The sequence below is a fragment of the Ranitomeya variabilis genome, chromosome 4, assembly GCF_051348905.1.
Source record: "Ranitomeya variabilis isolate aRanVar5 chromosome 4, aRanVar5.hap1, whole genome shotgun sequence".
Lineage (NCBI taxonomy): Eukaryota > Metazoa > Chordata > Amphibia > Anura > Dendrobatidae > Ranitomeya > Ranitomeya variabilis.
The window spans coordinates 121864039-121881711 of NC_135235.1; the positions used below are offsets into that span (position 1 = coordinate 121864039).

Below are 17673 nucleotides of genomic sequence, written 5' to 3' on the forward strand. Positions count from 1 at the left end.
AAGCCAGGCATTTCAAGCGGGGACTCGCCAGCGAATGACAATGATGTCATACGCCGGTAACGTGTGTGCTGACATCAGCTGCCAGCCTCCTATTGGCTGGCGGCTTTTAACTATTGCCGTGCGGGCCCACAATAGAGTTTAACTGAACCTGCGTCTCGGACGCAGGTTGAGTAACTGCACCCGCAGAATCCTGCAGAATCCTGCAGCTGGGGCCCGGTGAGCAGAAGAGAGAGGGCCCGATGTGGACCCCCTCTGTTCACCGGGCTCCATACGCCATTCAGAGTACTAGTGCCCTGATGGCGGCCCTGAGGATACGGTCACACAACCATATTTTCAGTCTTAGGCCGGGGTCACACTAGACCGTAATACGGACGAGTGCTATGCGATAAAAAATCGCATAGCACTCGGCACAATGTTAATCTATGGTGCAGCTCCCATCATCCGATATTTTCTCCACCGTATTTCGGATCCGAGGGAACTCGCAGCCTGCTGCGATTGTCAGCGTATCTCGGCCGAGACTCGCCAATGCAAGTCTATGGGTGCGAGAAAAAATCGGATTACACACGGACCATGCGTGTGCATTGCGAGAAATACGGAAGACTTCTCCAGGTGACAGGAAATTGAATCATCCATCATCAGGAAGCTTTGGAATGCTAATTTATGCCCCACGCTGGATTGCAAACCAGGAAGCACGCCTCCACGGAGTGTACTGTGTAGCAGCATGGCCAGACATATAAATGTGGAGATGCTGATTGCTCTGGTCCATGATAGACCAGAGTTATGGGACCAACGCGATGCACATTATGCTGACCGCGCACGAAAAGACGCAGCATGGAGGGCAATCTGTCGCCACATGTTCCCCGATTTTGATCAGCGACCTCAAGAGGTTCAGCAAGAAATTTGTAAGTACCATTCTTTACACAAAAAATGTGCTTTAACATTTTTGGAACGATAAAAATAGGCGTGAACACATCATATGTGGTGTGTTTTGGAGTGATGTAAATGTTCCAAGCTCTTGGTTGAGGCTACAAAAACATTAACAAGACACACCAATATGGTTCCAATATATTAGCTACAGTCCTTTCAGATCTTACCAAGGGAGTTTTAGGTCCCCTTAGGCTCCTGGGCCTGTGTGTGCTTGCAAACCCTGAACCTGTTGTAGTTATGTGATTGTGCAGCATGGTGGCTCACTGGATATGAGTCCTGGGTTAAAATTCCACCAAGGCCAAAAGATGCAGAGTTTGGATGTTCTCTCCGTGTTTGCGTGGGTTTCTTCTGGCCACTCCGCTTTCCTCACACAATCCAAAGACATACTCATAGGGAATTTATATTGTGAGCCACATTGGTGACAGCAATGATAATGTTTGTTCCAAACTGCCGAATATGTTATCGTTATGTAAAAATACAGATTCTTTCTTATTATTTGTTATTCCCCAAACAACTTTTTCTTCTTTGCAGTGAATGATGTCACTAGACGCTGGCGGAGTTGCCGGGATCAATACCGGCGGGAACGTCAAGTTTCGGGGCGTAGTGGTGATGCAGCACCCAAAAAAAGAAAATATCTTTATTTTGATAGGCTGAATTTTCTTGCCCCGGTGATGGAGCTCAGACCGTAAGTGGATGCATGTCCAAAAAACTTAGACACATCTTCTAATCGAATCTGTTTATAATTTTTGCCTCTCAAATCATTTGTGAAATACAGAACAGAGTCCAATCTGACAGAAAGAGAGACTGCATCTGACTCGGAGTTGGTGATTGACCCCATTGGTGAGGATTCCGAAAGGGCTGGACCCTCAGAGCAAGCACAAAGCAGCAACCAACCACAACCAGCAGCAGCGTCTTCTGCCACACAGGAGGCCAATCCAGAGGTTGAGGAAGGAGGCCAGAGCAGCAGTCCAACCTTGGCTCTGGATACATCACCACAGCCTACTACCAGACCAAACCGTGGTCGGCGCAGAAGGGTGGCTTCTAACACTGGCACCAGGAGGCAAGTGGATACAGGGGTGTTGGACTATTTGGCAAGGGCTGCACATGACGATGGGGAGGAAGCGTACTTCCGCAGTCTTGCCCGCTATTTACGCCCCATTCCACGTTCGCTCAGGCTGCGTACCAGAGGTTGTATACAAATTGTTATTGATGCGGCAACACCCCCAAACAACCCCATTCGTTTGTTCAACTACCTAGAACAGTGGCAAATGTCACCTACAAATGTTCTGGCGGTGCAAGACCTTCCAGAGGAACCCAACCAAACAGTTGCAGCACCCTCCTTGCCACGTATAGCTCCACCACACCAGCCTGCCCAAAACACCCACCAACAAACAAACAGGGCAATGAATGAATATCCATCCACTGCCCAATCTGACCACTTGAACAGACACATGTTTGGAGGCTGGTCCCACCATGTGTCTGCTCGACATGGCCAGATTGGGGGTTATGACCAAATGGGTCAATACAATACACAGGACTTTATGCCCTTCTACCCTCAACATCCAGTTTTACCTCACACTCAGGAACGAAACGTGCAACAACACCCTTCATATATATCTGCCATACCACAGGTTGACAGTCTGGTTGGTCCACCACCTAGGCCAAGTTCAGCACATGCTGGACACCCGCCATCATCATCATCGCCACCCCCAACCTACCAGAACCTGTAAGTTCCGGCCCAAAAGTTTCAGCATGTCATTTAGTTTTGTTAATTTTATTATTGTGCGCCATTGGCCTGTTATTTTTTCATTTTGACTCTGGTTACTAGGCCTAAAATTACATATGATGTGAATATGTTTTGGCCAAATATATATATATGCGCGGAGCATTAAAATTGTTGCCCAAAATATGAGTGTTGTGTATTCTTAGGACTACAAAGGTGATGTTGCAACTTTCTCTTTTTTTTGGAAAGTAAAAGAAGATACATACTACACAATTCAAACATGAACATTAAGCTATTTATTACCTAACAATATCAAGAAAATTTAAAGCACAACAGCATTGTCTTGCCAATCAGTCGCTCCCTCTGGTGACACAAAATAATTTGATAACACATCTCGAACTTTTAGGCCTGAGGGCTGACGACGAGAAGGAAGAACACGTGGAGTAGGCAATACAGTATTAGCATAATCAATTTCATCAGCAGCAGATGATGGGCAATCATGTTTTCTAGTAAAGTTGTGAAGAACAACACATGCTTTGATTACACCATTTACATTGCCTTCACTCAGTTGTATTGCGGACTGAAGGACCCGCCATTTAGCAGTGAGAATGCCAAATGAGCACTCTACCAGACGGCGGGCACGTGAAAGGCGCAAATTAAAAATTCGACGCCGGTAGTCCAGGCCTCTCCGTGGATATGGCCTCATGACGTTCCGGGATAATTGAAACGCCTCATCTGCTACCATCATGTAAGGCACCACATCTAAATTTGCCCCTGGTAAGTTACTTGGGGGTGGGAGATCCAAATCATTGTTGCGCAGCCGCCGACCCATTAAGGAAGAACTGAAGACTCTAGAGTCTCCAGTTCTCCCATAGGCCCCAATATCTACAATTATAAACCTGTAGTTGCTGTCGACCAGGGCCAACAGCACTACAGAGAAAAACTGTTTATAATTATAGAATTGTGTCCCTGAGCCCGGCGGCTTACGCACACGGATGTGCTTTCCGTCAAGAGCACCAATACAGTGCGGAAACTGGCAGGTGTCCTGAAATCCTTGGGCAATCCGTAGCCAATCGGACATTTTCGGCTCAGGCATCACCTCTTGATGGAGTCTTCGCCATATTTCCGTGCATGTATCCCGCACAATTCCTGAAATTGTAGATTTTCCAAGTAAAAACTCTAAATGCAGTGCCGCATATGATAGTCCAGTGGCAAGGAAGCTAAAAGAAACAAGATAATTTGTTTACCCGACAAAATTCAAACATTCCAGTGTTCTCTGTGGAAAAAATACAATTGTCAAAATAATATGCCAGGATTCCACAAACATTAAGGACATGCGATGGCTTTGATGTTCGATTTGCTCAAATATTCCAAATTTAGCCCAAATTACGTTGTTTTATGGCTGATATGACTAATTTTTAACCCCAGAAAAACTCATAGAAAGTCGGGGGTCATCTTATATGACGGAAACTACGGGTATGTTGAAGTTTAGGAAACATTTAAGTAGCTATTTTTCACAATGGGCAATACCCTTAAACACAAATCTTTGTTGGGAAACAGAGGATTGATACATACCGTAAAGTAAGGATAAGGCGCTCCTCTGCACAAATTGATTTTCGCATCCTGGTGTCCTTCTTGGTAATCCCTGGTCGCAAAATCTCCAACAAAATATCAAAGGTTTGGATCCGCATCCGACAATAGTTGAAGAACTTGTCTGGATTGGTCCTCAGAGCAGCATACAGACGTTGGAAATGTCCTTTCTTGATCCGTTGCTTCATAAGTGGATGTACCCACATCCGTCTCCGCCTCCTCGGATCAACAATTACTGGGTATGGCTCTCCAAAACGTTGTGAAAGTACCCAGTTGTAAAGCACACGCTCTGTGGTGTTAAAAGTCAGTAGATCCGACATGTTGCTCATCAAGCAGAAGTGCACCAACACAAGCAGGGACTCTGCTGCCTTCATTGGTGGCTGCCACCTGTTTTAGGGCCCTTAAATCATGTTCTGGGTGATGATTTAAATTTTTTCAGGTGCCAAAACCGTTATATGTCCATTTTGCAAGCTTGCGTGAAAATCTCGGCATACGGATGCCATACGGATGTCACACGGATGTCACACGGATCATTTGATGCGAGGAAAACGCATCCTCGCACGGCACACGGATCACTGTTTTTGAAACATTTGTGCGATTCTCGGCCGTGAAAAACGGACCGTTTTTTTATACGTTAAGTGTGTCCCCGGCCTTAGAATAGTATTCTGTGTATGAAAAAGCAGACAGCATTCAAACCAATATTATTCAACGGTGCAGAGCAGATGAGCAATTTTTTTCACTGACCGAATCTGCGTGTGAAAAAATGGCGACAAACACGAGTTTAGTCTGCAAATCGAAGGAGACTCTACTGTTCTAATCTATGGGTGTGAAAAAATACTGACGCCATGCGGAGCCACAGTGTAGCATTCAGTTTTTATGGATACATTGTAATTCTGTAAAAAAGAAAGTGTAAAGGGTCTTGTAAATAATTAATAGCTGCTTCTGTAAAAACAAATTTGAATGTTTTTTTAGATGCTCGTGTGAACCTACCCTCACTTTGATCTTTGTTTAATTAATTAAAAGGCTAGTAATATTACTATAAAAATAAATAAATTAACATATTTGGTATTAATGCATTCATAAAACTCACCTATTAAAATCTGAAATTAATTAACCTGATTGGTGAACAAAAAAAATAAAAAAAATAAAAACGCCAGAATTACAGGGTTTTTTTCTTACCATGCCTCCCTAAAAAAATACAATAAAAAGTAATTAAAACATCTTATGTCCCCCAAAATAGTATCATTGCAAACATCAGTTTGGTGACAAAAAAACACATTATTTTCTACAAACTTCAGAATTTTTGTTCACTTTAAAAAAATAAAAAGGAAGTTTGCCATCACCATAATAATACTGACCTAGAGCACACTGACCTACTGACCTCGGTTCCCAGGTTATTTTTACAACACAATGAACGCTGTAAAGACAAAACTCAAAAAACGAATTCAGAATATTATGTTTTTCACCATTTTATCGCATTGAATTATTTCCTTTGTTTTTCGGTAGATGATATGATAAAAAGAACGGCATCAATCAATAATACATATCTCAAATGGCTTTGTTGATGGAAAAATAAAGTTACAGCTTTTGTTAAAAGAGGACGAAAAAAAATAAAGGCTATGTGCACACGTTGCGGATTCGTGTGCAGATTATTCCGCGCAGAATTTGAAAAATCAGCAGGTAACACGCCTTGCTTTTAACCTGGGGATTACCTGCGGATTTACGGCAGTTTTTGTGCGGTTTTCACATGCGTTTTTACACCTTCGGATTCCAATTATAGAGCAGGTGTAAATCGCTGCGGAATCCGCACAAAGAATTGACATGCTACGGAAAATAAACCGCAGCGTTTCCATGCGGTTTTGGTTTTCCATAGGTTTACATGGTACTGTACAACACATGGAAAACTGCTGCGAATCCGCAGCCAAATCCAAAACGTGTGCACAAACCCAAAAAGTGTAAAAAGTTTTTTTTGTTTTTTTTATAACCACAAATGGATTGGTTGATTGGGTAACAGTGGTTTTGATTAGCAGGTTTTTTTATTTATTTATTTTTGTTTTGGGTTTTATTCATTTTTTATGTATGTTTTTATTTCACATAGTGTGTGGATGACCAGGTCATAAGACCTTCGGGGGCATTATTAGGAGAATTTAATATTCCATATATATACTGTGTGTGTTATATATATAATTAATCTTTTTACTTGAGCAATTCGGTTAATGAACCATGCCCACCACCATATTCCCAAACAGAGCGGCCAACCCTATCTAGCCAACATTCCCTCACATCATACAGGTGACCTCACAGCTACTAGGTAATGAGAGAGCGTTCTACCTGTCATAATGGCCTCAGGGTGTAGGACATTCTACTGGCAGCCCACAAGTTATTAGCAACCCGCCTGGTACCATCAAGACATCATGGCTTCTCACAAGAAAAGCAGGAGATCCTATCCCAGAAGGAGAAGGACTCGCAGACCCCATAAAATGGGTAAATGTTATTGAGCCTACACTAAACAGTATAACCTCCATTATAATGCTATACATGTAATTCTTGGCAATGTGCAACCTTATATTTATACATTGGCTTCTTCTAGGTCATAAACGTAGACACCGTTATTACTCCAGAAGGCGGATGAAGCAGGACCAGGAATAACCCCTTACTGCTGTCACCGATGACCACTTCTCTCCTGATCGAGTCCACTGGGGAAGTTGAACACAAGAAATTCAGAACTTCATAATCTGTCAATAAATCAGCATAAGGGCACCGGCATGAAATAAACGACCATGAGCAGATTGCAGTCTCTTCTCTTAGTTTTATAGAACTAAAATTATTTAGATAAAATAAGGTAAAACAGGACTAACAGTGGATATAAAAAGAATCATTTTAGAATTTTTTCCACTTTTAAAGTCACCTGTAATCTGTACAAATCCACTGCAAAACAAACTGAAATCTTTTTGGATGGAAAAATAAAAAAATAAAATTAACCCCTTTCTGACCTCGGACGGGATAGTACGTCCGAGGTCAGAACCCCCGCTTTGATGCGGCCTCCGGCGGTGAGCCGCATCAAAGCCGGGACATGTCAGCTGTTTTGAACTATTAACTAGTTAAATGCCACTGTCAAACACAGACAGCGGCATTTAACTACCGCTTCCGGCCGGGCGGCCGGAAATGAGCGCATCGCTGACCCCCGTCACATGATTGGGGGTCAGCGATGCTTCTGCATTGTAACCATAGAGGTCCTTGAGACCTCTATGGATACTGATCCCGGCTAGCTATGAGCGCCACCCTGTGGTCGGCGCTCATAGCACACCTGCATTTCTGCTGCATAGCAGCGATCTGATGATCGCTGCTATGTAGCAGAGGCGGTCGAGTTGTGCCAGCTCCTAGCCTCCTATGGATGCTATTGAAGCATGGCAAAAGTAAAAAAAAAGTTAAAAAATGTGAAAAAAATAAAAAATATATAAAAGTTTAAATCATCCCCCTTTCGCCCCATTCAAAATAAATCAATAAAAAAATCAAACCTACACATATTTGGTATCGCCGCGTTCAGAATCACCCGATCTATCAATAGAAAAAAGCATTAACCTGATTGCTAAACAGCAAAGCGAGAAAAAAATTTGAAACGCCAGAATTACGTTTTTTTGGTCGCTGCGACATTGCATTAAAACGCAATAACGGGCGATCAAAAGAACGTATCTGCACCCAAATGGTATCATTATAAACACCAGCTCGGCTCGCAAAAAATAAGCCCTCAACCGACCCCAGATCATGAAAAATGGAGACGCTACGGGTATCAGAAAAAGGCGCAATTTTTTTTTCCCCACACTTTTCCCCTTTTATACCCACACCCCCCCCCACTACCAAACCCCTCCCTATGCTCCCCTTTTACCCAATCATCCTACTCAGGCCCAATTTCAAATCATGCCTTATGTCCAAGCACAGTCATGGGGGGCCTACATTGAGCTGTGCCTATTCCTGCCCCTCCTTGACGTGTATGGCCAATATGGCTCCTTCTTACCCATAAAAACATCACCCACCACCCCGTGCGCTCAGAAACCCAAACTTCAAATAAAAACAAAACACAATAGCTTCTTTTGGATAATTTTGGCCACAGCGGCCAGTTTATTAACAAACATTTTCTTTAAGCATTAACATACATTTTATGCAAAATTCGAGGGGAGGGCTCCTGAGCCCACCAGGAAAAAATTCTGACTTAAAATATTTTGGCAAAACCAAAAGCAGAACTTACAGTAAACACCTCAAATTACCCTCAGCCGTACCACCAGCTCGAGGGCACCATAATTCCTGTTCCGGGAACAAATTAACCACCACCAGCTCCCACGGTAAAAACCCCTTCCAGAGCCTGTAACCAAAATGCCAGAACAACCAACCCATTTACCTGTCCGGAATTTCCTTCAAATTCCTTCCCCGCTTAATCCGCATCAACTCCAAGAACCCCACCCCCCGCCACAAACTCACAGCCCTGAACACCTCAGTGAGTGCCCCAACGCCATCATAGCTCTCTCAATTCCTTCCTGTATTGACAGGGCCCACAAATCAACGCCAATCTCATTCAGGTGAACCCTGTCCTCCCTCCAAAAATTACCAACACCCGCCTCCAAATCAAAGTGCCGCACACTTATACCCCCATTCCTGGATACAAATTTCCCTACCGTCCTGTTCAACTTCACCCTAGCCCTATTGATCCCCTTAAAAGATCGCGCTAACCTCCACTTCTTACGAGGAACAATATCCGACCAGACTATTAACACCCCCGTGAACGCCTTCAACAACCGGAGAAAATCAAAAAGAATGTCTCTTATCAAGTCTGACCGGTTTGGAGCCTAAGTCGTTCCCTCCCAAATGAACCACCAAAATATCGGGTGCTCTATCCAAACGGGCAGCTGGTGAAAAATAAGAAATCACCCTGCTCCAAACCATTCCCCGAAAACCAAGCCACCGAACAACAACTTGTTCCCTACTGAAACCCAACTGCCTACCGTCCGGCCTGGCATCCAAAAACACAATACCACCAGTCCAAAAATCAACGTCTTGAGCCAATAATCCACCTGCACTAACTCAGCTACGAGACACCAACTCCCCTATTCGTAAAGCCCCGAAAAAGGCCAAAGAAAAAGTCAAACGAAACAATACCGTTTCAAAATGAGAGCAGCAAATACTTTCCAATATGCCGCCTAAACGTTCAAGGACATTGAACGATATAGGCCGGCGTCCGTCAACGCTCCTATTACCCCTCCAAAAACCTTTTAATGCTTGCCATACCAAAAAATTTTTTGTCACATCCACCGAGCCCTCTAGCTTAAAAACAAAAGCTAAGCCGGCCACCAATTTGTTCACCTTAGAGATAGACCAGCCGGAATCCGCCGCCCTACCAACCAAACACAAAACGGCTAACAACTTGTCGTCCTCAGACCTTAACGCACCCCACTGCAACACCGAACTCTGCCAAATATTCCATGATGCTTCATATGCCGCCCAAGTCTGACTCGTAACTGAGGCCCGAATCAACCGTCCCGCTCCTCCGTAGGAATCTCCCACAAGTGCGAAGGGCATACCGCTCCTGCTGCGTCCGCTTCTGGTGCCAGCTCCCGGAAACACTCCCACTGCAAACGAGATAAGGCATCTGCTAACGAATTTTGCACGCCAGGTACATGCACCGCTGAAATCCAAGCATTGATCTCCAAACATCGCAAAACAAGTTCTCTCACCAACTTTATCACGGGAGGCGACGATGCTGACAGCGTGGTGATCACCGACACCACACTCATATTGTCGCAATGAAACCTAATTCTGCGATTTGCAAAAACGTCACCCCAAACTAAAACTGCCACCACAATGGGAAACAACTCCAACAAAGCGAGATTTTTTGTGAGACCGCTCTCATGCCAAATGTCCGGCCACTTTCCAACGCTCCATCAGCCTGCGCAATAGGCCCGACACTGTCTGCTGCATCCGTGTAGATCTCACAATCAAAATTGTTCACCAACTGCTGCTGTATCAAAGAGCGACCATTATAGTGCACCAAAAAACTCTGCCACACCAAAAAATCGTCCCTAAGTTCTTGACGCAGTCGAATGAAATGATGCAGGGCCCATACCCCCGCCGTCGCCCTGCACGCAAAATTCAAGCGACCGAGCAAAGTTTGCAACTCTTTCAAAGTCACCTTTTTGAGCCTGACAATGCGACCGACCTCCTGTTTCAAAAACAACAATTTTTCCTCTGGCAACCGACATTCCATTTTTTCCGAGTCTATCAGAATACCCAGAAAACTCAAAACAGTGCAAGGGCCCTCAGTTTTTTCCTTAGCCAAGGGGACACCAAAAAGCTCCGCCTCCCACTCCATGGCGGCCAAAGTATTGCTACACACATTAGAATCGGGAGGACCTATAAACAAAAAAATCATCCAAGTAATGAATGACGGACGGAACACCAGCCACCTCCCTGACCACCCATTCTAGAAAGGTACTAAATGTCTCAAACAAGGAACATGAAATGGCACAACACATCGGCAGACATCTGTCTAGATAATAACCATCATTCCAAAAACAACCCAACAACGGAATACTGTCCGGGTGAATCGGAAGTAATCTAAAGGCCGACTCCACATCCGTCTTCGCCATCAAATCTCCCGTGCAGTAACTGCACACCCAGTGCACGGCCATATCAAAAGACGTATAAACCACCGAACATAACTTGCGAAATGCCATCGTTAACAGACAACCCCTTTGGGTACGACAAATGCTGTATTAGGCGAAATTTATTCGGTTCCTTTTTTGGGACCACCCCCAACGGTGAAACAATCATCCCTTCGACAGGTAAATCGGAAAAAGGACCAGCCATTCTCCCTAACTCCACCCCTTTTTTTAACTTTTCACTAACCACTGCTGCATGTAATGTGGCCGACCTCAAATTCTTAACCGAAAAAGGAACCGAATGGTCCGGGGGGGGGGGGGGGGAGGGGGGGATGCGAAAACCTTCCGCAAAACCCATACTAATAACTCCCGCCTTCTCCCAGTCAGGGTACCTACTTAGAAAGGGGGCCATCTTTTGAAGCCTCACCGGCGTCTCCCCCTTGACCGGCACCCACTGCCGGCTTACCTCTCGCTTTCTTAAAGCATTTAGAGGCCCCATGGGAACTTCCATTACAGTGGGAGCACATATGTTTGAACTTGCAGGCAGGGGTGGATTAAGGGTAGCCAGGGCCACGGGCTGTTCAGACACTGTGGGCCCCCTCCGGTCATGTGACGGGGTCATGTGACGGGGTCATGTTATACCCAAACCAGATTATTCCAGAAAAATGGCCGGGCCCTACTCTACTGTAACCTATTAAATATTTGTTAAAATCTGCAATACAATTTAGGTATATTTTGACCAATAATATCACATACAAGGAACAAATACCACCGCGCCATGCCCAGACCACAAATTACAACCACAGTGATCGAATAATATCACATACAAGGAACAAATACCACTGCACCATGTCAAGACCACATACTACCACCACTTGGTGACCAAATAGCACATTCAAGGGACAAATACCACAACACCATTTCCAGACCACATATTACCACCACATAGTGACTGAATACTACAATACTGATCAATAAAAAAAAAAACCACAATACTATCACCATCAGTGCCATTATACACAGGAGATCTGTACTTAGTATGCAGTGTCTGTGTAGAGGTAATACAGAGATCACAGGTGGTATTATACACAGGAGCTCTGTCTATAATGTATAGGTAATACAGTGATCACTGGTGACATTGTACACAGGACCTCTGTATATAGTATACAGTGTATAATGTCAGTGTATAGGTAACACTGACTCACCAGTGACGTCTCTAGGTGAAGTCCTTCATCTTTCATCCAGCACAGACCGCCATCACTTCATCCAGCCAGGACTCATTTCTGCAGGAAATAACACAGTTATCTCGAGCTCCGCTTAAAGAACTCATTACTTAATTTTTCACAACTTCTACATTACACCACATGGAGAAAAAAAGGCGATATAGTGTCACTCTGCACAGTAACAGGACCGCCCCCCCCCCCATTTAAAACAGTATACTCAAAAAATAAAAGAAATACATCACTGCAGTAATAATATCCCTTAATTAGCCCCTATGGTAATAATATTCCCACACCCTGGCCCCGTGTGTCTCATTCCTGGCTCCAGCCATATGTTCTCCCATCCTGCACTCATGAGTATCCATTCTACCCCATGTGATCTCCCCTTCCTGCCCCATCTGTCTCCATCGTATCCATCCTGCCCCATCTGTCTCCATCGTATCCATCCTGCCCCATGATCCAATCCTGCCCCATGTCTTTCATTCTGCCCCGTGTCTCCAATCATGCCCCGTGTCTACATTCTGCCCATGCCTCCAGTCCTGCCCCCAGTGTGTCCAGCAATCTGCCCCAGTGTGTCCAGCATATTACCCCCAATGTGTCCAGCAATCTGCCCCAGTATATCCAGCATATTGCCCCAGTATGTCCAGCAATCTGCCTCAGTGTGTCCAGCATTGCCCCCAGACAGTGTCTCCAGCAATCTGCCCCAGTGTCTGACTCTAGCATATTGCCCCCGGTGTGTCCAGCATTGCCCCCAGTGTGTCCAGCAATCTGCCCCAGTGTGTCCAGCAATCTGCCCCAGTGTGTCCAGCATATTACCACCAGTGTGTCCAGCAATCTGCCCCAGTATGTCCAGCATTGCCCCAGTGTGTCCAACATATTACCACCAGTGTGTCCAGCAATCTGCCCCAGTATGTCCAATTGTCCAGCATTGCCCAGTGTCCATCATTGCCCCAGTGTCTCCAGCATTGCCCCCAGACAGTGTGTTCAACAATCTGCCCCAGTATGTCCAGCATATTGCCCCAGAGTATCCAGCATTGCCCCCAGTGTGTCCAGCAATCTGCCCCAGTGTCTCCAGCATTGCTCCAGTGTCTCCAGCATTGCTCCAGTGTCTCCAGCAGTGCTCCAGTGTCTCCAGCAGTGCCCCAGTGTGTCCAGCAATCGTCTGCCCCAGTGTGTCCAGCAGTCTACCCCAGTGTGTCCTCCAGCATTGCCCCAGTGTGTCCAGCAGTCTGCCCCAGTGTCTCCAGCATTGCCCCAGTGTCTCCAGCAATCTGCCCCAGTGTCGCCAGCATTGCTCCAGTGTCTCCAGCATTGCCCCAGTGTCTCCAGCAATCATCTGCCCCAGTGTGTCCAGCAGTCTACCCCAGTGTGTCCTCCAGCATTGCCCCAGTGTCTCCAGCATTGCCCCAGTGTCTCCAGCAATCTGCCCCAGTGTCTCCAGCATTGCCTCAGTGTCTCCAGCAATCTGCCCCACTGTCCCCAGCATTGCCCCAGTGTCTCCAGCAATCTGCCCCAGTGTCTCCAGCAATCTGCCCCAGTGTCTCCAGCATTGCCCCCAATGTGTCCAGCAATCTGCCCCAGTGTCTCCAGCATTGCCCCCAGTGTGTCCAGCATTGCCCCAGTGTCTCCAGCAATCATCTGCCCCAGTGGGTCCAGCAGTCTGCCCCAGTGTGTCCTCCAGCATTGCCCCCAGTGTCTCCAGCAATCATCTGCCCCAGTGTGTCCAGCATTGCCCCCAGTGTGTCCAGAATTGCCCCAGTGTGTCCAGCAATCTGCCCCAGTGTGTCCAGCATTGCCCCCAGTGTCTCCAGCATTGCCCCAGTGTCTCCAGCAATCTGCCCCAGTGTGTCCTCCAGCATTGCCCCCAGTGTCCAGCAATCTGCCCCAGTGTCTCCAGCAGTGCCCCAGGCCCCCCGGATTGCCGTTCGCAAACAAAAAAACAAAACAAAAAAAAAACGAGTTCTCCTCACCTGACCTGTGTGCTCCAGCGGCGAGCTCCCTCCAGCAGCGCACACTCGCCGGCGACTGACAATGACGTCAGACGCCGGCGACGTGGGCGCTGCGGCCGACTTCAGCTGCCAGCCTCCAATTGGCTGGAAGCTGTTGTTAACTATTGACGTGCGGGCGCTCGCCAAAACGTCGCAGCGCCGGAAGGGGCCCGGTGAGCAGATGAGAAGCGATGCGGGCCCCCTCTCTCTGCCCACCGGGTCCGGGGGCACATGAATGCCGGCGGGCATTCACAGTACTCGGGCGGATTATCAGAGGGTCAATCTGTGCGGTAGCCCAGGGCCCCCCCACACCACTGGGCCCTGGGCTACCGCCCATATTGACCCTCTGATAATCCGCCCCTGCTTGCAGGTATTTCCGTACTTGCACTGGCCCTCGTTAAATTGCCAGCACGTTCCTGATTTTTCTTTTGCTCCCTGTGACCCCTGACCACTACTGCCATGTCCTGCCTGCTGGGTGCCACTCCCCCCGCTCCCGTGAAAGGACTGCCCGTACCTGACTGGCACCATCACTTTTAACCAAAGTCCTATGTCTTTCTGGTCCCACCGTATCTCAAGCCTGACGATCTTCCTCTGCCTAAACTGTTCATCATAACGCAACCAGGCCTGCCCGCCATAAGTACGGTGCGCTTCCCCAATCGCATCAAGATAACAGAATAAGCCGGAACAATTTTCAGGAGACTTCTCGCCTATTACTCTCGCTAAGATCGCAAACGCATGCAACCAATTAGTAAACGTCTGTGGGATAAGTCTCCACCTCCTCTTTTCTTCATCCTCCTTCTTACTGTCATCCTTTTTTCCCTTGTCCAAATTAAACTTCTCTAATGGGAGTAGGGAAAAAATCTCCACATAGTCGTCTCGCCAAATTTTCATCTTAACCTCCTTCTTCAAATGAGCCCCTAACGGCCCTTCAAAACACACATACTCCTCACCCTTAGCCCTATCATCCAACTTCACCGTGTCTCCTTTATCTTTTTCTGTTTGCACGGATACGGACACACCGGACACCGACGGCGACTGTTCAAGCACTACCGGTCCACCTTGATCAGTTATCTGATGCGCCACAACGCCCGCCCCCGGGAGCCATGCCCTGACCAGTGGTGCCACCGACTCCCTCGCTGCCCCACTCTGCAATCTGCTCAAAAGTTGCGACACGCTAACCAAGATGTCTCGCAGCCCGGGCTCGACCAACGCGCCATTACCTCCTAACTCCGTCACCCTCCCACTTGACGCCTGATGACCCCTAACCTCCGCTGCTAAAACCCCCATGGGCAACAAAACTGGACATGGATTGATACTCACCGAGCTGCGCAGGTGCTGTGTCCCTGCAGCCGTATGTCCCGAGTCCCGCCGCTCCCCATCGACCTCTGGATCATTGTCAGAAGAAGAGTCTTCAGCGCAGCTGTGCCGCTCCCGGCCCGCGCCCCTGGCCTCCATGTCACCAGGGGGGAACGGAGCATCTGCCGTGCCTCGTCCGACCGACCTTCTCCTGGATCTGGACCGCGCTTGCTCTGCAGGCCGTGGATCCCTAACCGGCCCTCGTCCTCTGCCAGCCAGTGGGGCCCCACTGCCAGCCGCGCCTCCCGTCCGGTGCCCATCCTCTAAGCCTTGCGGCCGGGACGTCCCCTGTGCCGCTGTAGCCGCCAGAGTCCTCCTGCCCACACTCCTGCTGACAGGCCCCGATGCTGCGGCCGCACTGCTGGTGCCGCTCCTGGAGTCCGGTCTCCTCCCAGCACCTCCCCGGGTCCTCAGTGCGGCCTGCTGAGGTGCCGCAGGCCTCACTTCCTCCGGTGCGGCCCTTGTTTCCTGCGCAGCCCTCTCCACTGCTGCGCTCTTGGGACCTGCGCCAGCCGGCCGGCGAGGATTCCTGCCGGAGGGGGCACAGCGGGGGGAAGCCGCGCCGCTGCACCCAGCCTCCGCAGGGTCCCCGGAGGGGCTCCTGGGCCTGCGCCTACTCACCTCCGGTGAGAGTCTCTGAGGGGGCCTCGTCCGTCTGCCGTGCCTGCTGCTGGTGTCCTGGCCTCCTGCGTTACCGAGCAGCGAGGCGAGCTGCTCCTCCAACCATCCTCCCCTTCTGGACCTGGCGACATCTCTCAGGCGCCCCACCAAGTCATCCACCGACTCCATACGAAAAACAGGTAATCCGACAGGCTGTGTGGTGAGGGGGGGGAGGGGCTTCTCTCTCTCTCTTTACTCCGGCTTGTTCCGGTGTCAAGTGACACCTTTCTCGCACTTTTCCCCTTTTATACCCACGCCCCCCACTACCAAACCCCTCCCTATGCTCCCCTTTTACCCAATCATCCTACTCAGGCCCAATTTCAAATAATGCCTTATGTCCAAGCACAGTCATGGGGGGCCTACATTGAGCTGTGCCTATTCCTGCCCACTCCTTTCCTGCTTCCTGCCGTGCTTCGTCTCTCTCACACAGACAGCAGCGCCGCTGGATGACGTCATCATTCAGCGGCCGGCTGTGCCAGAGAGAGGAAGCTGCCGACGGTGATGCTTCAGCTGCGGGAGAGCGTGCGGACAGGTGAGAGGTGCCGTGTGTGTGTCTGTGTGTGTGTGTGCGTGCGTAGCGCTGCAGGGGAATGTGCAGAGAGGTAAATGGTGTTGTGTGTATAGAGGGAGGAGACGGCAAGGATGGGGTGACGGAGAGGGCAATGATGGGTATGGTGGGGAGGAGGAAATGATTGAAGTGGAAGAATGGGCAATGATGGGGAGGGTATAGAGCAGGGGTCTCAAAACTGCATTCCTCGAGGGCCTCAAACCATGCATGTTTTCAAGATTTCCTTAGCATTGCACAAGGTGCTGGAATCATTCTGTGCAGGTGATTAAATTATCACCTGTGCAATACAAGGAAATCCTGAAAACATGACCTGTTTGCAGCCCTCGAGGAATGCACTTTGAGACCTCTGGTATAGAGTGTACATACTTATGTATAACACAGTCCCTTAGTGTATAGTGCACTCACTTATTATATATAGCACAGTCCCTTAGTATATAGTGTACTCACTAATTCTGTATAAATACCATCCTTTGTTACATAGTTTACTCTTTTATCATGTATAACACCATTCCTTATTACGGACCATTCTCTTCAGTTATATATGGTGCCGTCCCTTATTATATAGCTTCCTCTGCTGTTATGTACAGTGCTTTCTCTTACATAGTGTATTCTTGTTATTTTGTTATTCACAGCGCCCTCTTTTATTACATAGTCCCTTCTCCTTTTAGATATAAAATGACTGCTGATGGAGGAGCCGGTGACCAGACGACCAGACCATCAGCTCCTCCATTAGAAAAGAAGCTTTCCTATGCTCTATCAGCCATAATTGCATTATACAGTTAACAAGAGAGGATGGTATGTAATAAAAAACAGGGCTCTACATAATCCAATATGTAAGGGACGGTACTGTACATAACAAGAGAGGGCACTGTAAAATAAGGGACGGCAATATACATAATAAATATATACACATGTATGTGTGTGTGGAGATATATATATATATATATATATATATACACACTATAGCTTTTTCGCCACATATTTCTTGCAC

General features: G+C 47.6%; 1 protein-coding gene across 1 annotated transcript; it reads left to right on the forward strand.

Moving 5' to 3' along the window:
• Positions 1-1173: 1173 nt before the first annotated feature.
• LOC143768487 (uncharacterized) lies at positions 1174-2783 on the forward strand. The gene is made up of 2 exons (XM_077257164.1): positions 1174-1612; positions 1703-2783. Exons 1-2 carry the CDS (start codon positions 1599-1601, stop codon positions 2655-2657), a joined length of 969 nt encoding a protein of 322 aa, XP_077113279.1. The 5' UTR covers positions 1174-1598; the 3' UTR covers positions 2658-2783.
• The last annotated feature ends 14890 nt before the right edge of the window (positions 2784-17673 follow it).